Source organism: Haliotis cracherodii, unplaced genomic scaffold (assembly GCF_022045235.1).
Source record: "Haliotis cracherodii isolate W230 unplaced genomic scaffold, xgHalCrac1.p SCAF_6, whole genome shotgun sequence".
Classification (NCBI taxonomy): domain Eukaryota; kingdom Metazoa; phylum Mollusca; class Gastropoda; order Lepetellida; family Haliotidae; genus Haliotis; species Haliotis cracherodii.
Genome location: NW_027266319.1, coordinates 49,780,224 through 49,807,652, shown reverse-complemented (window position 1 = coordinate 49,807,652; position 27,429 = coordinate 49,780,224). Strand labels below are relative to the sequence as shown.

Here is a 27,429-nt window from a genome sequence, read left to right as displayed (position 1 = left end):
TTATCAAGATAAGGTTGACTCCAGGGAGGTGGAGAACCAGGGAGGAATGTGAGGCACAGCTACCTGAACATCTTACCTGTATCAGGAGCCTCACCTTGCCGTCACATTCTCAGCGGTAGGCGGCCTCTTATCATTTAATGACTTTGTTTTCAAGATAATTCCCTGTACCCATCCAGCGGAAAATATTTGACCTTGGGTTACATCACTTCATGTATACTCAAGATGGAATGGTGATGATAAATCAGCATTGTTTACAAATCTCTACACTTTCATGAAGTGTGATTCTTTGAGATAGATTTTGAGAAGTATCTGATAAGATACCTCCTCAAGCAGGGAAACACTTGAATAATCTTGAAGAATTTTGAACAATCTCCTGCATGTTGCAGATATGTTTTGAGCTTGTAGAAATTTTGATTTTGATTGTTTGGGTAGATATGTCAAGTGTTATTACTGTGAAAATAAATGCGACGAAACCGTTTCCATATATAGTAGCATGATTAGAAATCTCAGCCGAAAACAGAGTTGAGGTCATTTTGCTCTTTCGGTTTTTGACTTGTGAAAAAGTCTTAAACTAAACTCAAAACAGTTTTGGGTTAAGTCACAACAATTGATTTGTTTTGTCTTGTGAAACAATAAGATAGGTCAGCATGGTGTATCTGGTAAACATGATGTGTAACACTGCCATTCAGTAATATTCAGGGCATTGTGGCAGTGGCATCGGGTAGGGAAGCAGTTTAATAACACAGGACACATAATGAACCAGATATTTATCATTCATAACTTATGGCTTACATATTATGTCTTCTTCTTCATCATTTGAGCAGCATTATTTGCAGCCCCTTGAAACAGACTCCTTTAAGTTTTTGTTGGAATTTGACCGTGATATTTCTTATGACTACTGCCTGAAGATAATTGACCTGTGATTATCCCCCTGTGAATTTCTTCCAAGTGGCATTGGGGAATACTTGCCCAAATCTCATTTTTCGCAATGACCTCAAAGATGACTTTGACCTTTGATTGACATAGCACCAACATTAGATGTGGAAGAATTTGTACAGAAATATAACAATGTTGTATAAGAAAACGCAAAACTGACCTTAAATACATAAAGACATAAATATTTGGTTGAATTTTCAGTAATGGATTGCACTGGTGCATGTTTTGTATAGCTAAATCAAGCCCTGTGTTATTTTTGGGTTTTTGTTGAAGTGATGGGGCTGTTTGGAAATGAACTTCAAAGAGGAGCATGGTGAATTAAGTATGCTGTATGAACTGAACTGAACATGATGTAGATGTTTTTGTTTTTTGTTTCATGTAGCAGATGTTACACATGTAAACTGATCCTGTTTTAGTATTGAATATAGAGTGTCATGTCATGCTGCTTCTCGGCCTTGTGAAGCTGAAATACTGCCTGGATTGAGTGAGCAAGTGATGAGGTTAAAACAGACACATTACAATACAGACTTCCTTATCAAACCCAGAAACTCAAAAATCTTATCTATAGAAACTATCTGTTACGGTTGAATTGTTATCTGATTTTAGAAGGTGATCCTGTTTTTCTTGTGATTGACAGAGAAGCAAGGAGATTGTCTTGTTCTGTGGTTTTCAGCCTCTTTAGGTCTCCATAGCTGGAGGTGTGTTTGCACCTTCACAATCGGTGTGCGATACCTGTATACTGGTGTACCACGATATAAAATACTAATGGGTATGTAGAAGAATTGGGTGTGAAACTATATACCAGTGCATCGTTTTATGAGATGATGCGATACACAATACACTGTATACTTTTTTCTGTGTCGATACAAGATGATACACATGCTAAAATACATTATTTACTCCTTGTCAGTCAGTATCCCAAAATGTGTTGTAATTAGTGTTTCAAGTTCACTACTACAATAGCAACTTCAAAACATGTCTTCAGTCAGCTTTTCCTTTTGAACCTGCTCTGAAATATTCATAGTCAAGATGTTTCCACAAGATTTGATGTAATCATTCATATCACTATAGATATTGTATCGTGAAGTTGCTGTATCAATTCACCCCAAATAATAAGACGTATGGAAAATACGGGTATATTGCATTTTTCAAAATGATTCATATCTTCATAGTGTTTTAAAATTTTACGTAAGTAAAAAGTTGAAGTAAAATTATGAAATAAAGAAATTAGTTTCCTGTGATCGAAAAAGTAAAACTATTTGTGACCAGTTTTCTGAATATAATGTGTCTTTTATGCACATCAGCAACACAGCAACATCCAACAATATATGAAGTTGTCAAAAATGTGCAGGGAAAGTTTTTTTTGTTTAGGTTCATAACATATGAAAGAATGCATGCAATATATTGTGGTATGAATCATTATTGCAATAAATTGCATTATATAAGTCAGGCCAATACCCATCACTAACTTTTTCCATCTACAAATTTATGCTAGTGGTATGAAATGCATGTGCATACCATTCCAACATGGTGATAAAAGCTATGGTAAATGTGTCCGGGAAACGGGACATATATATTTGTGTTTTGGCCTCATGTTTGTGGTCTCTCACTGTGAGAAGATAGGACAGAGTGCCAGCTCCGTGGGCATCTTGTGGATTGTGGGGTCTAGATAGTTCGTCCATTTACCTGTCAGTTTGTCTTGTGCTTTGTGATAAGAAGCATAACAGGATAACCACCCTCCTATGTATCTGGCTTGATTGTATTATTCAGACATGGTATCAGATAAACTTGGAGACAGATTCTTGTGAATCTCAACATTTTACTGTCACTATTGCTGATATGCTGAGTGGTAATGATATTATTTACATAAGCGGCTTTGTGGCGATTCTTGGGCAGGACCTTGATGTGTACTTCGGTGTATTTGTCATGTTTGTGTAAATTTGCCATTACCTAATTTATTTTATATATGTTAAATGTTTTGAAGCCTTTTCAGCTTGCATACCTATATTTGATTTACAGATTTTTATTTACAGATCAAATGTAGGCGCCACACTTCCCCAGAAGTGGCACTCACTCACTCACTCACTCAGTGAATGATGCACAAAAGCACTACATCTCGTTTTTCCTTCCGTAAAGATTCTGGGTTAGAATTGGTCTTCAGCAACCCAATCTTGTCGTGTTGGTTGGTGCGGCATTAAACAACAAACAAATAAACAACAACATCGCATTCATTGTAATACTGGGTAAAACAAGGTAACTTGGAAACGAAACAAAGATGTCAGCACCATGGTTCTGAAGGGGCACGGGTTGCCCAGTCGCCTAAGGCGCCGCAATTCGCTGGGCACGCCAGAAACCTATGATTATGGGTTCGAATCCCGGTTCGCCCCAATTATGTTTCTAGGTTTGTCAGCACCATACACGTGCTCGTGGGTTTCACCGAAGTGGTAAACGTCTGAGACCTGCATCACTTAGGGCTTTCCTCCCACATTAAGCTGACACGCCGTGATATAACTGGAATAATGTTAAAAGAGGCGTTAAACCCAACTCACTCACTCACTCACTTTTGACTGAATGGTGCAGCTGTGAGTGATCAGTGATACCAGACCCTTCAACTAAACATGCAGGACACAAGGCTTCCATCCACCCACCTCTGTATACAACCTGATCCATTCTACATACCTACCACAGAGAAAACATGGCCTCATAACAATTTTAACCCAGCCAGTCGTGTAGCTTCCCACTGCCTGCCAATTAGTCATTTCATCTTTCTCATATACTACCGTACTCGACGTAATAAGCGCCCCACTCTAATAAGCGCCCATGGTGATATTTGCTAATATATTGACAAGTGAGCAATCCCAATTAGCACCCCTTGCAATGATCAATGTACACAAGACTTATCTAATCGTGTATAATACGTGTGTTATATGCATCCTTAATTATGGGAAATTAAATTCTGGAAAAATATATGTCGTATATATAACTATTTCAGGCTGTCAGCATAAACCACAAAATTAATGATCTTTCAACTCAGTTCTTTTTCACCAAAATAATATTCTAATAAGAGCCCCTTATTTTATAATATTGAGAGAGCGCCCTGGGCGCTTATTATGTTGAATACAGTAGTTGTGCAGTGCACTCCAACTGTAGAAGTGTTGTGTTTATAGATGTGCAATTTGAGACCTATCTAGACCCTGTTAGTCATGGATTCTTTTCATCCCTGTCACAAAAATACACATCCATGTATTCAGAGGAGAGGCATGACTACATTCGATCTGACTTTCCCATGATTGAGCTGAATGTATTCTAAGGCTGATACACTTCAGTGAGCAGAACTGATTTTAATTGCATCTTTTAGAATGGAAGTGACATACTCAAGATGTTTGATAAGGTTGATGGGTTGTATTTTGATGATAGACTGATTCTCGTCTATTGATAAGCCCCTGCCTCATTGCACCTGTTTATCAGGGTCAATTATGACTTTGTATGAATAGGATTGGATTAGGTTTGACATACTGTATGGAATATTAACCTGTAAATTCATGAAAAATGTATTAATGGTAATTATTCTTGGGTTCTGATTTAGTTGGATGCTGTGATAATGTAATCATGTGGACAAGCGATGCTAAATGTGATTGAACCTGTAGAGTATGTTTACAATTCCGGACAGAACAGCTTCCAGAGGTCCTGCTTCTTTCCAATGATTATTGTCAATAAAACCCTGGCTCCATACATATGCCTCATTATACCCCCTGAGCAGAGGTGTAATGGCCCCATCTGCCCTTCCATACTGCCCACACCAGCTGGGAACTGACCATTTGTAGGAGAGGGGAAATTGTTTCTGATAGTTGTATACATGGTTGGAGAGATTTGGGGTATAAGGTGGGGTCAGAAGTGAGAGAGGCAGAATAGCAGAAGTAAGATAAGAAGTAGATACAGAATAGCACAGGGATAAGACGTGGGAGAGTAGAAGGGGGACAATTGATTGATGTGAATAGGAGAAGTGGGATAAGAGGTGGGAGATGTGGAATAGCAGAAGTAGGATAAGAAGTGGTTGATAAGGAATAGCAGAAGTGAGATAAGACCTCGGAGAGCAGAAGTGGGGTCAGGTGGTACATGTGGAATAGCAAAAGTGGGATAAATGGTAGACGTGGAATAGCAGAAGTGGGATAAGAGGAGGTAGATACGGAATAGCAAAAGTGGGATAAGAGGTGGTAGAAGTGGGATAAGAAGTGGTTGATATGGGAAAGCAGAAGTGGGGTAAGAAGTGACAGAAGTGGGGTAAGGAGTGGGTTCAGAAGTGGAAGAGGCAAGATAAGAGAAACGGTTTAACCAAGAGTGGCCTGGTAGTAGTATATGCAGCAGAGGTGGACTACCGGAAGCGACAGAGCTGTGATGGTGTGAGAGTTGTTAACAGGAGGCCCTGATTGATGGACAGCCGATATATGTGAAGAAAGACACAGCAGGGAAATCTGTGATCTTCTCCTCCAACTTGCATTACTCGAACTCTAGACATTTGTCGTGATGTGAATGAAGAATCAGTCTCGAAAGTAGCCATGATTGCAGCTCTTGAACACCATGCCTCCAGGGAGATGACTTATCAGGGGGTAACCAACCATGTGGATTCTCACAGATAGCATTACCTAGCCAACATCACAGTAATTTGTTAATGAGCATAGGCAGACTATAGTTGGCTATTATCCTGTGAAGGATTATACAGCATCTTGCTGTTGAGGGTATACCCGCCTGGTCAGACCGGATACAGAACTTGGGATGAACACTTGGACCAAGCATACTGCACTGTAGTCAAGTTCATCCAGGAGAATTACCTAATATTTTATAAGGCGTTATACACTGAAGTGTATCATATCCTGTAGCAGGGATACTTGAATCGAGAAGTTTATACCGCAGTGGTGCTTAGAGGCAAACAGACATATACTTATTAGTTAATGAGTAGTGTTTGGACAAATTCTACTTTATCGTATGTGGATTATGACAGCCTTGGGAGAGAGTTTGGAAATGTTGATGGACATGTTTTCTCTCCAGACACGCAGGAATTCAGGATTGGAATTACAAACATTGAGATTATAGTCCCTGGTCACAGGAGTATATGGCTTATATGGCTGGACTGACCACACACAGAGAACGGTAACAAGCCACGCTGGTATGTTGAGCACACCCGTGTAAAACAGGTGATCCACATGTCCGAAATTCCAGTAACCAATTCTCAATTCTATAGGTCGGGATTTTCATGAGAATTGCTGTAGGCTCTCCAGAGCTTGTTAAAAGTTGCCACGGGATATGGATTTAGTAAGCTATTGGTGACAATGCGATTGTATGATACAGGACCCTAATGACAGTATCGGGAGAAAGGGGAGCCCGGCATGGGAGGAGTCCTGATACTTGATATGTGGACATTTGTATAGAGCCAATATAGTGAGTGGTTGGTGTACTCACCAATTAAGTTCTTACCAAACTTGTATATTGAATATGAGCTAGGATGTTGACATAGGATATGGATTTGGAATCTGGATCCTTCCTGTTCATTAAGTGGATATTTCATCTGTTGATATACTACCCACAGACCCTGCAGTGGACGGATGTTAGGCGCGGGCTGGCAGAGTGGAAGTATCAGCAATCTTTTCAAAGTCACAAGTGATTGGAAGGTGGGTTTGTGAAGGGTTGTGAATTTGTTTGAGTTGGACACTTACCTTTTGGAGAGTGGTGAAGGAGTAGAAAAGGTCAGCTACGGCAAACACTGCTTGTCAAATAGGCCATTTCACCCTGCGCGTCTTTCCCCCCCCCCGGGGAAAGTAGCTAATTCACCTGTGTCGGGTAGGTCAGCCCATGTTAACACAACCCCTGCTCGCCGTTGACAAGCTGGGCACAGCACAAACCTCACGGACACTCACAGTGCTGGCAGGGATGAATAACCTTTTATGGTGCTCTACAGTTGCATTTCCTTCGGAATATTTGATCATAATGCTTCCAGTGTCTTTTCTTTCCTGTGTGGTTGAGGTTTATGGAAAAGGAAATACTGAGCATCTTTTGCTTGTTGTCTGAAATGAAATGTGACAGTGTCATAGTACGGCCTTGCTGAGAACATTAAGAGACGCACACCCAGTTGTGTGACAGAGAACAATTAGGCTTGTGATTGTAAACAGCAGGTAGCAGTTGGTTGAGAAAAGTGTATTATTGCTCGGCTTGAACACCGCCTCGGAACATTTTTAACAAATGGCACATCCATAAGTTGGATCTCAGCTTACAAACCACCTGATAAAAGTCAGAAGTGGCTTCCAGGATTTGTAGTCGGCTCGGAAGTGTGACAACAATACCTGGACTGTTCCGTGAACTGATGTATGCAGTTTTAGCTGGCTGGTTGTATTGTGGGATTTATGAGTTTAACTTTATATGATGCATTGATCAGATATGCTGCTAGCAACGTGAACGGAAGCAGGATTTACGTGGAGAACATATAGTTGGATTACTTACGTGCTACTAGATAACCAACAGCCATTGTGTGGGGTTATTGATCAGGGGGCTCAATTACTGCAGCAGTTATGACAGAGTGTACACACATCTAAGATTTTCTCACCGTCAGTTTTACCTGAGGCGTGTTAGGATGCTATACTGGAGGTGAGATTGGGCCAGCCTCCACGTGGATGGGGTATGTCGGACTACTCGCTACTTTGAAGTGAGAGAATGGGCTTGTCTGACTGCTTCTGCCATTGATGTTGTTCTTGAATCAGCATGTGACACTGTGAACTTTACAGAACTATGCTACATACTTGTAATGGTACCCCTCTGTCAGAAACTGGAGGATTTGTGAGAAATGTGCTGGAATATATTAGTATGTGATTGCTGTTTAGAATATTTGGTTGGTGTTCACTTTTTTTCCTACCTCCTTGCCTAACTGGTGGAATCACTTAGGCAGCCTCAGCTCTGTACAAGTTTCCCCCGTCTGCTGCAGTGAATTCCTCTGGTGATTTTAATTACTGGGTATAATGAGTACTGCTGCCTGAGCATCTTCTAGCAGGTGGTTAGAGTTTCTACCTACAGAAACCCTACTGCTGAATTTCTCGAACATTTAGATTTTGTTGCGAAATGATTCCCATGTGTTGATGTGTATACAGACTGGGAATTTTTGTAAGGTTCAAGGATAGACAAAAATTGAACAATCTGACCCCTGCTGGGCTGGACCAAGGGTGAAACAGATGGACAGCACCCCCTCCCTGTCCCCCTCCCCCTCTCCTCTGGGAGCAGTGTGAGACAGGCTTCACTCAGGTGGCCGGTTACCTGCTGTGTGGCAGTCTGCATCTGGACTACCCATGGACAGCAGTGGATATACAATGCTTACAGTCAGACACTGGTGGAATACTCAGGGATTCCCCACTGCGGATTTCGATGTGGAGAAAACTCCTATTGATTGGATTAACCAGGATAACAAGGTACCTGTCATCACTGGAGTCATGTTATAACCGATGTGGAGAGTTGTTGGATTGCTATTTTCATATTTTCATGATGGAATAATCGAGTGGAGTATTTAAATGATGATGTTTGAACCAGTTTGGTACAGTGTTGATGCGACATAGTGTGTGACCATTTGGGCGTGAGTAGTTCCTATTTGTAATAATGTCGTTGAAAGAGCGGAGAGTGGCCTTCTGTGAGGATCCAGAAATAAAAAGTGCACGTGAGGCCAGAAGTCGAACTCGAAACCAGAGCCATGCCCGACGTGCGAAATCTCAGGAAGTTCGGAGTCGAAGAGATCGGAGTATGTCTCAGGATAAACCAAGAAAACGGCAGAGAAGTCTTGTCAGTTTGGTCAGGACAGGATCTCGAAGCTCTGTACGAAATCTTGTTCGGCTGTTTGAAAACAAATTGGTAAGATATAAAGAAACATATATCTATATAATATTAGTCATATATTGATGGGTTGTATGTTCTTAATAAGTCATTGTGATGAAGTATTGAACCACTATTGACCCACTTACTGTTTACATGTGTTTACTGTTCATTATTTACACCCTTCCTGCATTGTTTATGATGTTTGAGTGCAGTTAATTAAACAGATGTGCCATCTGCGTAATAAGGGCCATTAGTATGGTGACAGGAGTTGCACATCGGCAGGTGTGTCAACAGGGTTAGTCACGTGCAGTCACGTCAGCCAGTGTTGTGTCTTCTTGTGGGGTGGGGTTGGTGGGATGGGGTGCGGTGCGGTGGGGGGATGATGGTGATCAATGACGCATCTCAACAATTATGCCAAATATTTGTCATGTCCTATCTGGTGATGGATGTGGTCGTTTGGGTGATCTCCAACATTTGTGACAGTCGACAGCTGACAATAATGACCCATACCCAGATGCATACTGATACAATTGATAGCTTTATTTCAGTTGTATAAATGATACAATGGGAGCTGGAGCAGATCTGAACTCTGTTGCCCATAGACATGCATAGCTGTCCAGCAAGGGCAGTGTTCAGATGACTGCTACAGACAGCTTGACATCGTCGGAAGGATCTTGACAGATAGAAAATTATTGTGATAATTTTTGCTCCTCCTTGACATGACCCCACTTCCTAATCCGAAAAATTGTTAAACCAAACGCACTATTTCAATCATCATCCAGTTAAACAATGAGAAATCTGGATGAATTTTGAATGAGTGTGTTCAATGTTTTTACTCAAAATATTGGCATTTGTCAGGTGGAAACGAAGTTGCTTCCTCTCTGTCAGCAGTCCGATATATCATGTCTTGTCATGACGACACCCTTATTAGGCCAGATGTCAACACTTATGAAACCTTGGGCTTAACACGTTGGAAAGGAGTGAATTATTGACCACAACACCATGCATTGTTAATCTAGGCATCTGTGAAACGGGGCCAGATAATGTGAGCCATGTTAGCCATTGTAGTCCTTAGTGTTCAGAATAAACATACATCTGCTGTTCAGAGACTAGTAAAACTCAAGAAGGACTCAGTGATATTTCATCATGGACTGTAGCTCTTCATCTTCCCGAGGCAAGGGAGTTCACTGACTTTTAAAGTCCAGTTACCACCCTTGCCGAACTAGGCTGGTATTACGGAGTTCGGTTTTGGGTTGACTAACGAGGCTATGCATAGTCCCATCACAATCGCGCAATGAAATCGAAATCTGGTTCGTAAACTGTCATGCAGATTTCGGTCGATTGCAGGATTTGCAAATCATTTGCACAGATATTTTCCAAATCTTTTCATGTTTATAATCAGTGTGCTCACATGATTTGATGCACTTCTCGATGTAAGATCCGTTTTATCACAATATAGATCTTGATTATTGATCAGATCGTCTTAACTGGGTGCTGCCATTTCGTTAGAAGCAAATGCAAGTAACACGAGATTGGTCCATAGGAGAGGCATAGAAGGGACATAACTCATAATAGCCACTGGTGGCGCTACGATCGAGCCCAGGAATTCTAGCCTAGTTCGTCAAGGGTGGAAACTGGACTTTTGTAGTCAGTTAACTCTCTTGCCTTGGAAAAGAAGGTATCTTTTTTACCATTAGGTAGATGGTATATCTTTGAGGCAGATCATCTTGGCTAATGAGGAAAATGATTAATTAGTTTCTACGCTTGTTTTTTCCTATGCCAGTGACATGGTGTCCAGTGTAGAGGACATTTTGTCCTATGTAGGGAATAGATGTCCATTGTTTATGACAGTTTTTACCAAGCTGAGGACAGTTTCTCTCATGTGGAGGATGTTTTTGCTATGTCAAGATGTGGTGTCCCATGTAGAGGTCGAGGATGGCTTGTCCAACATTGAGGACAAGGTGTCCAAAACCTCTACCTTTAGGACACCCAGGACTTCTAAATTTTTAATGTCAAATGTTTTCTATTGTCATGGTCTGAGATCAGATAAGCATGTGATAACATGATATAACTGAATATGTATATATATCCCCAGAATTTGTATACCCCCTGGGCAGTATCTGTTGAAATCTGAATAAGGAACATGTTGACTTTGCTGATTTCTACTACAGGGTATGCATGGGGACTTGTTATGTGATCTGCATGTTGAACCATTGACCTGAAGCCCGAGTCTTGCCAAACCTCTCCTGCATGCAATGAGCATGTATAGATTATGAGAATATGATTTACTAGGACTAAGATTTAAGGGTTGGAACATCAGTACATCAGTGTCCTGTAAGGTCATTGTCTGATTCATTTGGTCCTCAGCACCCATGCTTGTCGTAAGAGGCGACCATGCTTGTCGTAAGAGGCGAACCATGCTTGTCGTAAGAGGTGACTAATGGGATCGGATGGTCAGGCTCGCTGACTGGCTTGATGCATGTCATCGTATTCAAATTACGTAGGTCATTGCTCCTGATGTCAATCAGTAGATTGTCTGGTTCAGACTTAAACAAGCATTAAACAACAAACAACAACAACAACACAACAACAACATGTTCACCTGGAGTCAGCACAAATCGGGGTATACAGATCTCCTTGATAGATTTAGGGATAATTGAACATGCAGGGAGGATGACATGTCCCCGCGTTGCTTTTCTTTACAACATGATGGATGGGAAACTTGATGTTTGTTTGTAGCTGTGAATGTACATCAATTGTCCTCCAGGCCCACCTGATGCTGGTTCGCACACTGGATGGGAAAGTGATGATGTGACCACTTCAGTGTGTTGGACCCACTTCTGTGTGGCGGACCCGCTTCTGTGTGGCGGACCCGCTTCTGTGTGGCGGACCCCTTTCTGTGTGGTGGACCCACTTCTGTGTGGTGGACCCACTTCTGTGTGTTGGACCACCTCCCGGGTCTAGTGGTAGAGTCCGCCCAGAGAGAAGAAGGTCAGGGGTTCAATCTCCAGCTGTGTCATACCAAAAGATGTTAAAAGATGGTACTTGTTGTTACCTTGACTGGCTCTCGGCATTATGGGGTGAAAAACAAGGACTGGTGGGCCTCGGAGTCATTGTACTCACAGTTGGGTATACATGTTAAACTGCAGCATTGTATCTCAGTGGACTTAGCACTATAAAGTCGGCATTAGTCCAGACAAGTACACACACACAAACATGAGTATGAGAATATGACAGTGCAGGAGACATGTGCTAAGTGTTGGGTAATTGTGTAGGGAGGGTAGCTCCGTTGTGGCAGTGTTTGACTCATATGAGAACAACTCGGTTTGAAAAAGATCTGGTTTCAATGCTCCCAAAGGATGGAAATTCTGAAGTGTATACTGAAACAATATGTAAAAACAGCACTCATTCACTCACGACCTGTGGGGACGGTGGGGTAGCCTAGTGGTTAAAGCAATGGCTCGTAACACCAAAGAACGAGGTTCGATTCCCCACATGGGTACGTGTGAAGCCCATTTTCTGGTGTTCCCCACCGTGTTATTGCTTGAATATTGCTAAAAGCGGCGTTAAACCATACTCACTCACTCACAACACTGGGGTAGAATAGGTCTTCAGCAACCCATGCTTGCCGTAAACGGTGACTGCTTGTCGTATGAGGCGACTAACGGGATCAGGTGGTCAGGTTGGTCACTATTAATTATATATTATTCCTCACCTGCAACCGCTGTGCCATCAAAAATAACTGATTCCACAGAGCATGCAGATATATTCATGCTTAACAAGTGCTGATGTGCACATTTTATAATTTACAGATGTCAGTGTATTTTATGATGGAGCAGAAGGTTATTATTAGCCCTGTCCTTGATATATGGCAGGAATATTCCCCAGTGCACCAGGTGGTAGTGACTGGGTTGGCACTGTCCTCAGCTTTATCATGGAATGGATGTATAATGTTATTGCTCACATATCTGAGAAATGGGCCTGGCAAACCCATCAAACAAATTCATCATGTTGTCCCAAGCAGCCTTTTCATGAGTATCTTTTGTCACTGTAGTGCCATCGCCATCACCATTACCGCCGCGAGAGACCGTAGGTCAAACACACTGAAGTAGGGTTCAAGTTCTTGTCTATTGAAGTTTTATCTGTTCAAACATTTCTGTCTCTCCATGCAATATACCCGCAGGGCAAGAACTAGCACGAGGCCAAGATTTTCTTTCCTTGCAGGCAGGAGAGTTCCAAAAACCCTTGCCTTATCTCACACACTTAGAATGAAAGACACATTTATTTGCTGAAGCTAGGCTTATAAAGGATAAAAGGCTGGAGGAAGCCCTCTCTCCATCTTGTTTTAGCTCAATATGTGTACAAGCTTCTATTGCTTACAGTGTAAATCGTTACCTTGTCCTGTGGTCAAGCATTGAATACCAGGCCTCGGGCTGGGGTCGGTCTTTGGCCATACAGTTGTGATTAAATATGGCTGAAGCAAGCAATATGAGAATATGACAGGGCAGTAGACATATGCTCATTGTTTGAACTTGTCAAAGGAGAGTAATAAAGCCTGGAGTCCTGTTCCCACTAACATGCCATGCTTGTATGTTTGTTGTATTGATAAAGGCTTGAAGAATGATGCTTGCTTTGTTCTGATCAATCATGTTGAAGTGTGAAATATTTGTATTTGTCATTTATGGGCAATAAGTACAGATAGCTGTGATAAGACAATCCCAATATCATTTTCCCTTTCTTAAACATTGTTATCAATCATGCCGAAGTGTGAAGTATTTGTGTTTGTCCTTTGTGGGCAGTAAGTTCAGTTAGATGCGATAAGACGATCCTTACACCGTCTTCCCTTTCTTAAACATTGCCTCTGTTGGATTGGATGGCGAATCTGTGGTTATGCTTCAGTTGAGAATTAGATTGAAAACGAGTTCATGTTTCACAAAATTCAGGTTTAAACGCTTTTTTATCGATGATATTGCCTTGTTGCCAAATTCACACAAACATGAACATGGCTTGTTAGGTTTGAAATGTTGATAATGCATCTATTTCACTATTCCCTTACATTCTTTTCGTCCAGATCAAAGTGAAGTTGTATTGGGAGTGTGCTTCACTGTTGTGGCTTGCAATTTACCTTGGAACCTAACCTGTCTCTGTCAAAATGCCAAGTAGTCTTTTTTGTTGGATCAAACTGAACATATTTGCACTCAAATTTGTTGTGGTTGTAAAAGGATCTTATTTAAATTCAACATTGTGGAAAACGGTAGTTTTGACATTATCATGATTATTGGAGAATGTGGAATATTGGAATAATGTTGTGAAGTGACCAGAGTCAAAGGAGTTGGTAGCAAGATTAGCATTTAGCTAGTGGTGTTGATGAACGCCTTTCCTCATCTATATTCTACAAACTATAGTTTGGGACGTGTTAATTCGGACCAGGTTGATTGGGTCACCTTCTTCCCTTGGCCTGTATCACGTTCTCCATTATAATTGGAATGTCTTTGTGTCTGCCTGGAACAGACTTAATTCATCAAGGCTTGTGTTCATGTTATTGTAATGTTATCAGATGGGGTTGATCTGGTCCCTTTCATCAAACTCAGGTTGACTTGAATGAAGTAGGCCTTTGTACCTGGACCAGAAGGCACTGTTGTGGGGACTTTGAGGGCTGGTTTCATCATCGACTTCAGAACTAGGGTTGCCACGTTAATTTGATACGCAAAACCATGTTTCCATTTATGATTTAGTTTGACATTGATTAAGAACAAGTAGACAAGACATTCGAGCTAGCGTTGTTACCAGGGTCTCGGCCTCTCGGCCCACTCCCACCAGACTGTCCCTCTCTTTATGCAGAACGACATGTCCTTTGTCCTAACCATCTGCTGCATTTCATAGCAGTGTATTTTGTAATATGATCAACATCATATAAGCTTTATGTGCATGACTCATCTCAACATTTGTCTGTAAACAGTTTGTTCAAGACCATTCATCCTGGACTACCTTCAGCATTGGGCTCTCTAATGTATAACCATTTTGCATGCCGCAAACGTGTGCGTCCAGTACGCACAAATGTGAAGAACGGACACTGGCCAAAAAAATACATTGCATTGCATTGCGAAGGATGCACAATATTCATTGTACCAAATTGTATACAAGAAAATTAAAGGCCCTAATAATTTTCAAATCTTACAGTACATTACCATGATTACACTACACCATTTCACTACTTTACAGGACCTTCATATTTCCTGTATTGACCATTGGAATCAATCTTTGGGGGTTCCCTGGACTCCTAGTGTTGTAGTTCAAGGTAAAGCCCTGTATACAGTGATACTATCAATCTGTGTACGTTTATAAAACCATGGCAAGATGTGTTTCGAGCGTTTTTTGGTCTGTGTAAAACAGAGGAGAGTAGTTTCCTAAAATTGATTTCTCCAAAAGTGAAAGCTACCATGCAAGATGTTTGCTGAAGTGGTGTGAAATCTTACGCATACTAACTCATTTATGAAAATAATTGCCCATAGTCATTTAATACTTGTCAAAACTCAAATGTAAGAAGATATAACTTTAGGTCCTCCATATTCCAATACTATTGCAGCCAAACCCAGAAGACCTCCTGACCTGGTTGTGATGCGCAGAGCTTGATAGATTGGAAGTTGTATAGAAAGTTTAATTTGCACCAGTGTCCCTCCAAGAAACCACGTATTGTCTCCCTGTCTGATGAATGACATTGTTCATTTACCCTGCGTCTCATGGGAATTAATTTAATTTCAAGCTTGCAGTGATTATCTGTGATTATAGATCATTATTATCATTGATGCATTCATTGTTTTTGCCCCGATATGTTGGACTTTAACAGAGTTGCTTATAAAGCTATTAGTGGGGCGCAGGTGGACAGATTGCTTGAGGTATGCAAGAAACTTATCTTGTGTTCTAATGTGTCTAGGTTTGTCGCACCATGCTTGTGCTTGTTGGTTTTAACAAAGCAGTGTTTGAAATCATTTTAAACCTTGCAAGACAGTTGGGCAGGTGACCCATAAGTGTTGTCTGTCCATCTTCAAAGTTACCTGCCCGCATTCAGAAAATATAAATAGTGAAAAATTGCAGAAAATAAGAGAGAAATCACATCTTGATTCAGTTGAAAAAATGCAAATGACCACTTGAGAATCTTCAGGGAGTTATAATTAAGTGAATTGTAAGAAGTCTTAACATTATGTGCCAGATAGTCAGGCAGGTGGAGGCAAATTTCATGCAGCCCAACAGAAAAGTTACCACCCACGGGCAGGCGGGCAGGCAGCAGGCACAGCAGGCAGTTATTTCAAACACGGCACCAAAGTGGTAAACATCTGAGACCTGCATCACTTCAGGCTTTCTCTCCCACATCAAGGTGATATTACTGAAATACTGTTCCCTCATTCCCTCATTCCCTCATTCCCTCACTATTGTGCTATTCGTAACTCTTGGACTAAATTAGAAAATAATCACTTGAATACGGAGCTGAATATTCTGAAGGACCTCTTTGAGTTTTCCCCTGGTTCCTGTTTATGAGAGTAGATACAAAAGAACCCGTGGAACATGGATCTTAAGGGTAACACTCAATCAAGGAAAGTTCAGTCACTGAACTGCCGAGACACAGCAGAAATAAAGCCCCCATATTTTCACCATTAAATGCAGTGTGATGAAAAATGCATGTCTGATTCAGTGCTTTAGAAATTTTATGGTTCTTGCGCAACAATTAGATACACACGGTTTAGAAAATGTTTTTGTTTATTTGATGGATTTCATATTAACGCCCCAAATACCGTATCCATGATGTGGGTCGGCAGTGTAATTGTTCAGACACGACCTTGTTCAGCAAAGCGTTTCACACACTGAGTACAACAAAATTGATTAATTGATTTCCATATTCAATTACTAGAACAAGCGGGTTTGCTTGCTGGTGGAAAAATGATTTAGTAGACAATAGAAATGAACTATATCAGAAGTTGGGTTTGTGGGGAATTAGGTTAGGATTTCCAGACGGCTAATTATTGGTCCATATCTAAACATTGTGGAGGGTGAAAAAACGCCATTAGTCCAAATGTTTTCTACATGTACATTGATGTAGGGGGAAAAAGGTTCATTGACAGTGCTCGACACTAACACTGGTCCACTGGTCCGAGTCTTGTATATTTTCTTAAGGACCAGTAACATTAAGGAAATGGTGGTATGGTGGTTCTTGTTATTTTGCGAAAGGACAAAGTAATTTAAGTTTGTGCATCTCCTGAAATCAGCAATAGATCGAGTATTAGCTCCAAGCACCATTGTGTCTAGTAGAGATTCAACAGGACCAGTAGTTTTTATTGGTACTGGTCCTGTGGATCACTGACACATTTTGTCAGTGTAAAAAACTGATTAATTGATCAGCTTAGAGAATTGCCGTCGGAAATATAGATCATTATAGACAATAAGTGTTATGAGAATTATGTTGACAATATTGATTATATTGATTGGTAAGAGTAAAAAGCACTTGTGCTTTGATGAGCTGGAACTTGATAGGTTACTATTTGCAATCTCACTGTTGACATAGTATTAAGGACAATATGTGCTGGAAGCTGTGAAGGGTTTAACTGATCTCATCTTGAATCATGTTAATCAGTGTTTGAAATTAAGCATGAAAGTCAAGGAATCCTCTCAGAACCCTCATTTTATTTCAGTGTTGTTCTACTCTTAGCCCTAAGACAGTTGGTGCCATACTTGGAAGACAACCCCTCCATCTTTTATACTCACATGCTGGCCCCAACAATTTTGAGGGTCCCATGATTCAAATGCAACAGGAGAAAACCTCAAGGAACCTTGGTCCCCCCTCCTTAATTTTTATCACTGGAAAAGAAGATAAAGTTATGCTGGACGCCAACCATTTATGGTTTTTTTCCAGAATTATTACTATATTTTGAACCACATATGACATGTATGATCATGATGATGAGGATGTGATATTGATTTTAAGAAAGCATCACCATTTACTTGATGAGTACTTTTGACAGACAAACCCTTTAAGGCTTCGTAAGAGGTGACCAAATGGATGAGATGGCCTGACTCTGTGACTTGGTTGATCGCGTGTCATTCAGGTAACAGTTCCCCGACAGCGTGGATCGTTATCAATATCAATAAGTGGATTGTCTGGTCCAGACAAGATTATTTACAGGCCGCTGTCTTATGGCTAGAAAACTTTGCAGCGTAAACAAAAAAACTAACAAATAGACTTTAGACAAGTTATTGACCTCGCTGCAGGCATTGCCACATATGTATACAACCAATTAATAATCACTGAATGATCAATAATTCAGCTTGTGATGGGAAGGTTTATAGATTTTGAGTGATGAAATGCAGTGGAAGATATGATATATTTTGATCAACTGTATAGACACCAATTATTCTCTCAATATGGGTTTGGCTTGTTTTCTCGGTCAATACAAGCTAGATCCCAGTATTTGGTGATTGTCATGAATGACGAATGGGTGGTTACATTGTGTTAACTGATTGGGTTGTCATGGTAACCAGTGTGGATTGATGCTCACACCATCGACCACTGTTTTGCCTGTGCCAGAGTTGGAAATTTACAGGCAGTAGTAATATATCAGGAATATTGCTAACTGAGGCATAAAATAACACATCGTCACAGTCTTAGTACAGCGTTATTCCATACTTGAACCTGGAGATATAATATGATGGCCTAGGTTTGCACTGACTGCTGCCCGTTTCCAGTCTTCGTCTAGACATTGTGATCTGTGCAGGTTATCTCAATGTTGGGGTAGCCGGTAATTGCTTGTTTGATGTGTGTAATAAAAACTTCACATTGTTTTAGCTGCCTCAGTCAAATTTGCCAGAGATCATGGGTGGTCTCTCTGCCTGAAGCACTCAATTTGCTGTACAAGGTTACGTCCCTTACCTGGGCCAGGATCCCATGATTTCAAATCCCAGATTGGCTCTGATTATGGTCCTTGGTCTGTCGGCACCACACCTGTGCTTGTGGGTTTCACCAAAGTAGTAAACGCCTATTACCTCAATCACGACTTTCCTCCCTCAAAAGCTAATATGCTGTGAAAGAACAGAAATACTGTTCAAAGAGAGGAACTCATCCTGGAGTAAATGGCATAGCCTTGCTCCAAGGCTGTACTAAAAGATAAGTCCATGGTTGTGTAGTAAGTCTATCCTCATGATAGGCAAGTCTACATAGCAGACAATATGCCAGTCACTTTTTGTTCTTCCTATTTATATAATCTAGAAATTATGATAATTATTACCTTAGAGACATGTGCAAGTCTATAAATAGCAGAGATCTTGGAAAAGTGAAAAAATCATGAATTGCTTGTGAAATCAGTTTTCAGTTATTATACAAGTAATGGTTTGCATGTAAGATCCCCAAAGAAGTGGAGTATGTGCTTCATACACGTCAATTGGGAATCACCAGTGTATTGTACCTCAGCCTAGACCATGTGTAATTGAGGCATTTCTGTATTGTGTTTTAGATAATCTTATTTCTACAACTGTAATTTGTGTGCAGTGCAAGCTATGGGTTTTGAAAGTCCAGCACATGCTTTTTGCCATTCACCCTGGATCTGTGGAATGTGGTTAGTGCATCCAGTGCAGCACTTCCCCTTATGTAGGTCCCAAAATAAATACCCTGAACATAGCAGTGATACAACGACTTTCTGTCACAGGCCACCGCCAGCCTCTATAATGGGCAGCACTTACTGCAGTGGTGGTCTTGTCTTTGTTGATGTCATTCATGCAGGGGTACACATGGAACTGAGTGATGAGATTTTGGCATGTCTGATGGCAACACTGGGGCTTCCTTCTGTAGGATTTAGCATGTGATAGTGATATTGTGATAGAGCTTGTCTATCATGTTGAATCTTTAAGCTGTAAAATCCTTTTGACATGGGTAATAGGCTTTAGATAATAGGATCGCATAGTGCAAAATTCCTCACTATGATCAAGATCTGGCTGAAAGCATTGGGTTTCTTTGTGACACTGGCTCTTCCTTGTTTTGTTATGTGTTTTTTGTACTTTTGAATTTAGCCAATCAGGTCAAGCACAGTTTCAGTGTTTTCAACTAGGTGACATTTACAGCTGGGGGGAATTTGAGTTAGTCATAACAGAGTTATTTCCCTTTACATTTTGTTGGGCACCTGTTTCCAATCAATTTGTGGATGCATGTGTAATTTGATTTCTTGAGAACGGTATTTGAATTCTCGTGTAACTTCATTGCAGGAGAATTTGCAATGTTTACAGCTGGGAATAGGGAGTAAGTGATTTGTTGATTTTGAATAAAATCTACGGAGTGGCTGTTAGGAGAGTTTCTAGCATCAATCATTGGTTTGATGTATGTTTGGTGTAGGGTTTGGAATGGATTCAAATCTCAGAATTGATCAATGGTTTAGCAGATTGACAGACTGGAGAAATCAGTTGGTTTGTGTATGTGTATTATGATTCATGTTGATAGAACACTATAACTTATCAATATTCTGTTTTGGATCAATCTACATCTATTTTGCAGAAAATTTCTTTTCCTTCCGATGTTCAAGTAATTAAGTTTTCACAAAACCTTTTAGTTTTATGAGGTGATTGGTCAGAATCATTTCTCTTGTATCATGAAAAAATGCTGTTGTTGGTTTTGACAAAAACTTCAAATATTTCAATAGGTGCAATACAATGCAGGGAGAGTTGAAAAGTCTTATTTCATTCCAGCTACTGTCACGATAGATGTATGAATAACCAAATTTGAAGTGCCATGTTTGGATGTTCTAATCAGCACATGTTGGAACCCATTCTGAATGTCTGACTGCTAGTTTTCACTCTCTATGTAAAACAACATGGGAGTGGAGTTGTTGGAAATGCATAAAAACTATTAAACTGTAAATGTCAGAATTTGAGGAGTTACAGTCGTGACAGATGATTAGTTCAGTGAACAGTTTTGTAGTGTCCCATGCCTGCTGTGATACAAGAAACATGGAATCCCATGAAGATCCGGGGTAAAATAGGTCTTCAGCAACCCATGCTTGCCGTAAAAGGCGACTATGCTTGTCGTAAAAGGCGACTAACGGGATTGGGTGGTCAGACTCGCTGACTTGGTTGATGCATGTTATCGTATCCCAATTGCATGGATCGATGCCCATGATGTCAATCACCGGATTGTCTGGTCCAGACTCGATTATTTACAGACCGCTGTCGTAAAGCAGGAATAATTCTGACTGCGTCGTTAAACAACAAACAAACAAACAAAGTAACTTGACCATGGTCAAAATATCCACTGTGTATGACCGTGCCAGGTGACCAGCAGTGAGTGACAGTCTCTGCTGTTACCTGGCTGCTTGCTATCCCACCCAAGGATGTGATCACTTCTCATGTCGGTTCCTCTGGATTGAGGCCATGGAGTGCACATGACAGGGTATACCTGTGAACATCCGGGGTAGAATAGGTCTTCAGCAACCCATGCTTGTTGTAAAAGCGTAATAGACGACTTACAGGATCAGGTGGTCAGGCTGGCTGACTTGGTTGATGCATGTCATCGTATCCCAATTGCGTGGATCGATGCTCATGAAATTAATCACTGGATTGTCGGGTCCAGACCCTATTATTTACAGACCACCGTCATATAGCTCGAATATTGTTGAGTGCTGTGTTAAAGATATTTTTTTTTCCTTTCCCACATGTTTATCAGATTTGATGTATTGTGATGTATTGGTCTGTGATTGGTATTGGTCTTCTTCATGCCTCAACAGTCAAGTACAAAATCCAAGTCTTGTAAAATTTTGTTTTGTCAAGTATTGTTTGTTTGTTTAGCATCACACTCTGCAATATACCAGCTATCTTGTAATCTGTAAATAATCAAATCTGGACCAGACAATCTGGTGATTGACGTCACTGTTTTGGGGATGCGTTGACATGCAGTCCACCAAGTCACAGAGCATGACCACCCAATCCCTTTAATCACCTCTCATGAAAAGCAAAGGAGATCTATATTCTTAGTTTGGTCAAGTATGATCGGTTGAGAAAATCCATATATTAATTCTAAAATCTACTGAAAAAGAGGCCAAGCGACAATTTTAGACTTTAGACTCGAAAGTTTTTTTCATAGACTCCTATATCAGGTGTAGATGTAGTCCTGCATTGGCCAGTGTTGTGGCATGTGTGACAGAAGGGTGGGGTATTGGGAATGAGTCACAGCTAAATCTGCCATTGTGAGACATGGTGTGTTGACATTGTTGTTGGGCCGGTCACGCAAGGACAGGAGTTGTAGGGGCAGTGTTATAGGTTAGCTAGGGGAATGTCAGGGAACTGTACACAATAGCTGACCTCGGGCCACAGTCGTGATAGAGATCGTGGCAAGGAAACAATTGACAGGTATCTGGAGTTGATTAACGCTACTTTGTTCTTTGTTGAGATTTTGTAGGTTTGTTTTCTTCATGCTCGATAACTATGTGGCTTGAATGGTCATTTTTGGGCAGCTTGTTCAGTAAATGAGTAGCCCCATGGGAAATTGGGGTCAGAGGTCCTCAGACTGTGTGTTTGTTGTAAGAGCCGACTGAAGCGAGGATCAGCTGGTGATGATGTGTTTTGGTTCATTATGTGTCCTCATATCATGACAAGGTGCTCATGCTGTCAACCACTGGTTTGTCTGTCCCAGACTGAATTCTTTATAAATTGCAGTGAAATTGCTGGAAGATTGCCAGCTGCGTCAGACATATAATTCACTCACGATGTAATGAGAGAGTCAAGATGAAACCCAGCATCATCAATGTTGTAGACAAATACCGACCCAAGAAAACCTCAGATAATATGTATCTTGTACAGAGTAATGTACATCATTGATTGGATATTTTAATATCAATGTATGGATAAAAAATAACATTAATTATTCTGTATGTGAGTATACAAATTACCTGCAATTAATCAACTAGGTTGATCCATTTCAATTATAAAACTTTTCTGTCTTCTCTTTGTCCATCTGAACTATGGTAATCTATGGTAATAGAAACACTTTTGCGGCAGTGAACCATTAATTAAGTATTGATGTTCAGAAAATTGTATCAATATAACATTGATATTAAATCATATCTGTCAAGTAAAATATTTTTTATTATAAAATGTTATTAAGTCAGCTTTTCATCATGTTCATACCTGGGTCCTCTATATATTATTCAACATTCAAGGCCCACTGTGAAAACAGCCTTCTCACAACAGCTATGGCATAGTTTCTCTTGCCCGAAGGCTTCAAGTGTCCTTCAAATCAAATCTGGATAATAAAGCATTGTCCTTCTGAAGCAATGATCGTAAAGATGGAGGAAGCTCTTTGTTCTAGCTGTAACTGGTGTTATCTAGGTGGGCCATCTGTTGCTGTTTGATCTCTACCTGTACGGCCCAAGGCTGTACATCTGGACAACACTCTTTAGAAGATGAAGATACACAGTTATTACATGTTCCAGACTTGTTACATCATCTCTGCTTATCCCCATGGTTGACTGCATGTCTCATTGTTCAGGGAGCAGGAGATTATATCGCTGTTCAGGAAATTGGTTTTTGAATTCTTTTCGTCCTTATCGTTCTTTGATTGCTCTTTTGTTACTTTAAATTCATAATGCTCGCTGGATGATGAATTTTTGTGAAATCATTCATTGGTGATTTTGTGATGAAGATTTTACTGAGGATCTTTCGAGTTGTGGATATTGATTTTTATGCCACAGTGTAAGTAGCTGTGTGGGTCCTATAGAAAAACGGTCAACAAGTTTCACAACTGTGTATATTTTGAGGTATTTCTATTTACAGTAAATACCCATTTACCTGGTTGGTAGCATATTGGTGCAGAAATTGTCAGGAACAGCAAATTCTGGATTAACGAGTCATGATTATGAAGAAATGTCACTATGTATGCATGTAAGGCTAACCAGTAGAAATCATCTGTAGTTAGGTGTCCCGATTAAGGGGGTCTCGACAAGCAAGGTTTCCAGATTAATGGTGTCTCGACAAACAAGGTTTCCAAACAAGGTGTTCAGAGTAACGAGGTTTTCGGAATAATCATGTGTCCAGACTAGCGAGGTCTCACTGTAAACAAAATCTGTACGAAACAGTAATTGAGACTTGTAAATTAACGTACACAGGTCATTAGTAAAGGATAATGATTGGTTTGGATTGGGCCTAGGTCCGATTGTTGCTGATACAGAGAGTCTTTTGTAAGGGATTAATCAAGAGTCAAGGCAACCTGTTGACGAAGATGAATGTGACACGATGCCTTTAGGAGCTGATTATTTTCGTGTCATGTGTCGTATATCATATGTGACATGAGGATTACGCTGACATATTGGTGCTGAAACGTGATTTTGTTGATTATTTTACATGGATTCACTTTCCAGGTTATAGTTGATAGAGGGAAAGGTTTGGTGGCTGTGTGCAATGTTCCATGACTGAAGGACAAAGGAAGTACAGTGTGAAACTAGAAGGAACCGTCCACGCTCTGATTATTCATGTCTATCCGGGGCGGTCGGGTAGCCTAGTGGTTAAAGCGTTTGCTCGTCCAGGGTTTTATTCCCGACATGGGTACATTGTGTGAAGCCCATTTATGGTGTCCCCCGTGATATTGCTGGAATATTGCTAAAAGCAGCGTAAAATATATAACTCACTCACTCACACATGTCAATCCATTCATCCTGTTGGGCCAAATAACTATGATCACACCTTCACCACAATGGAGGGGCGGTCGGGTAGCCTAGTGTTTAAAGCGTTTGCTAGCCACGCCGAAGACCCGGGTTCGATTCCCGACATGGGTACAATGTGTGGAAGCCCATTTCTGGTGTCCCCCGCCGTGATGTTGCTGGAATATTGCTAAAAGCGGCGTAAAACCATACTCACTCACTCACTCACTCACTCACTCACTCACTCACTCACTCACTCACTCACTCACCACAATGGATGTGTCTGTCTAGGGTTTCAGATTTATTGTGAAGGATGTCACAATTGAATAGTCTTGATACAGTTTTAATTGTTTAAATCTTATTTAGCATATCATACAATGTCATCGATTATTGAGCTTGGGTATGACTGAAATTACACCAAAGATCAGCATTAGAAACTAACAGTTTTAGACTACTAGTCCTTATAATGATAACATATAGCAAAACCCTTAAAAGTGCAAATTTCTACTGGTCCTTATGATACCTTAACTATTGGTATCATAGTGGTATAACTAGTGCCAGTTTCTACTCTGAAGATGTTGTACTTTCAAGAATTGATGAAACAAGCTCATTCAGTGGTCGAAATTAAGCATGAAAACCAAGGGGTCTTTGTCTGAGCCATCGTGTTATAACTTAAACATTTAGGGGTCCATAGATTCAAGTACAGGATGCAAGGACCCCCTGATATTACATCACTGTTATTCCTCTATACAGTTTTCAATATTAGCTGAATGCATCATTGTCTCTCAGCTGTGGGTTGAGAGGTGTTTATCGTGATGGATACAAGTTGGGTCAAGCCAGCGGGGTCTGGCTATTGAAATATCTGACTGGAGCCATGAGTAGCCTAGGCTGCTGTACATGTATCGAATGAGGAAAACTATAAGGGAGTATAGCCAAAGTAGAAGAAGCAAGGCTACATACACAAAGCCTGACCTCGTGGACCAGGTCAGACTCCTTGCTGGCAATGACAATGGGAGGAAATTTATAACCTGAAGCCGTTTTACATACATAAACTGGTTGAATAGCATCCAGCGCTTCTGCCTCACTGGAGCAGACTGTCTGCAGTGCAGGATCTTGAACTTGTAGCATTGAGAATACATGGATCACTTTTCCTGTTAATTTATCCTGGTTTGGCTAAATTGGGCTGTGAGTTTTGGCAACGCCTTGAGGAAGAGTGCTGTGCCTCCGACCCAGTGCTCCCCTCTCAGTCTTGCCAACTGTTGAAGTCATTATTGCCAACGCTTTTCCTGTGTTTTTCTTTTTGAATTCAACAAGTGGTTGGAGGAAGTAGAGCGGCAACCTGTGGTACGGAGCCTGTCTGTAGCTGTGGACAGGTGGCAGACGAGTGTCTCCCACTTCCTACCAGGTTAAAGACGATGCTCATCTTCTAATCAGAGAGGATGTACCATGGATCACATTTTACAGACAACTGCATCATTGGGTGGGAGACTTTATGGTGTGTTTGACAGGCATTAGCTGATTACGTTTGGCTTCATTGCTCATTTGATATTTGGTGGAAAGAACGACTGTGGAGTCAACTTTGACATTTTTTCAGCCTGGGAATGATAGTGTGTGAAATAGCAGAGGTCGAAGGCCTGCCATTATGACAGCGATTACAGCATGACTGTCTGTCCTTGTCAGCCCAACAGTGCAATCTGATTTACAATGCCTGCCTAGGTACAGTTACGGTTTAGTGAGTTTAAGGGCATATTCATAGAGGCCGGCATACCTGTCTGCACTACGATATGAATAAGAGGTGGTAAACACATGCATTGATACATGAGGGACGAGGTTACAACAATCAAACACAACCGTGAGAAACTGATACAAGGGACTTATTTACGGATCTGTTTTTCATTCCGTGGTCCATCCTATGAGGAGGATGAAAGAGGAGGAGGCAGTGAGGTATGTTTGCTGCCGCAATAGGTAGGTTACAGTGATATGACACCTGGAGAGACGTATCTACCTCGCTGGGGAGATCTCCGCTGTAGGTAATTAATTACAGGGAAGGATTCATAGGAGGAACAGGATTGGCCTGTTGATCTGTCTCCAAATCAGTGTGGATGAAGAGAGCTGAAGGAGATTGTTATGGATCGGCCATGGTATTCTGACAAACATGTGTTCAAGGTTTTCCCTGTTCAATAGTGTTATTGTTCATCAGTGTCACCTCAGTTCTCCACGGAGACGAAAATAGCTTATGATATTATCAATATGTCAGCAACATGTTGCAGGTTTTGCCATGTAAGGATTCATTCCCGTCGCTAGATTCGTATAACCACTGTTTGGAATAATTTCTTGTATGACAGGCGGCTCACTGAGAAGTGATGAATTGTGATAAAACTACAACTCGTATAACTTGATCGTGACTACAGGGATTGACCGATCCCGTCCAGTCAATTAAGTGGACAAGTGAGGAAGCTGGTGAGTGGTCACTAAGTACCATTGCATGGTGTAATTACTGGTGCATATCGGTGTGTGACGTGGACGGGGTACGTGAAAAGGAAGATTACAGTGTAAGTTAGAACAGCTGAGGATACTATGAGGCATTGTGTTGGAGGAAGATGAAGTTTGTGACAAATATCCTGATGCTGAGCTTGGTTCCTGCTTGAGATGATGACAGGATGCAGATGGGATGGAGATGAACGTCCGCTGTTCAAGCAGAGCATTACTTTGTTGGATACACACCTACAACAATGACGCTTAGGAGACGCGCTAGTCGCCTGTTGTTGGTAAGATTTCAAAAGAATTAATTTTTTTATTTGTCATTTGACCCCTTTACAATTTGGTGAGGTGAGATTCAAATTTTAAATTTAAAATCTGTTGTTTTGTTGTTTTCATGTTTTGCTGTAATAACAGTTGGAAGAGAATAGCACTTGTTGTTTGAAGTACTTTCGGTATTTGTAACAGATGCTCAGGTATCATAATTTATCGGTTTATGAATTCAGTT

At 40.8% G+C, this 27,429-nt stretch overlaps 1 protein-coding gene across 6 annotated transcripts in view; it reads left to right on the top strand.

The window, feature by feature from the left end:
* LOC139446707 (FERM domain-containing protein 4A-like) overlaps nt 1-27,429 on the top strand; it is a 222,782-nt gene that overhangs the window by 26,248 nt on the left and 169,105 nt on the right. For 4 of the 6 annotated variants that reach the window (XM_071227989.1, XM_071227987.1, XM_071227990.1 and 1 more), the window contains exon 1: nt 8,259-8,817. The exons of 1 other annotated variant lie outside the window; for it this stretch is intronic. In XM_071227989.1, the coding sequence (XP_071084090.1) occupies nt 8,569-8,817 (249 nt within the window). In that variant the 5' untranslated portion in view covers nt 8,259-8,568. Of the gene's footprint in view, nt 1-8,258; nt 8,818-25,828; nt 27,212-27,429 lie in introns of those variants that run through there. One more of the 6 variants, XM_071227992.1, reaches the window with a different exon arrangement.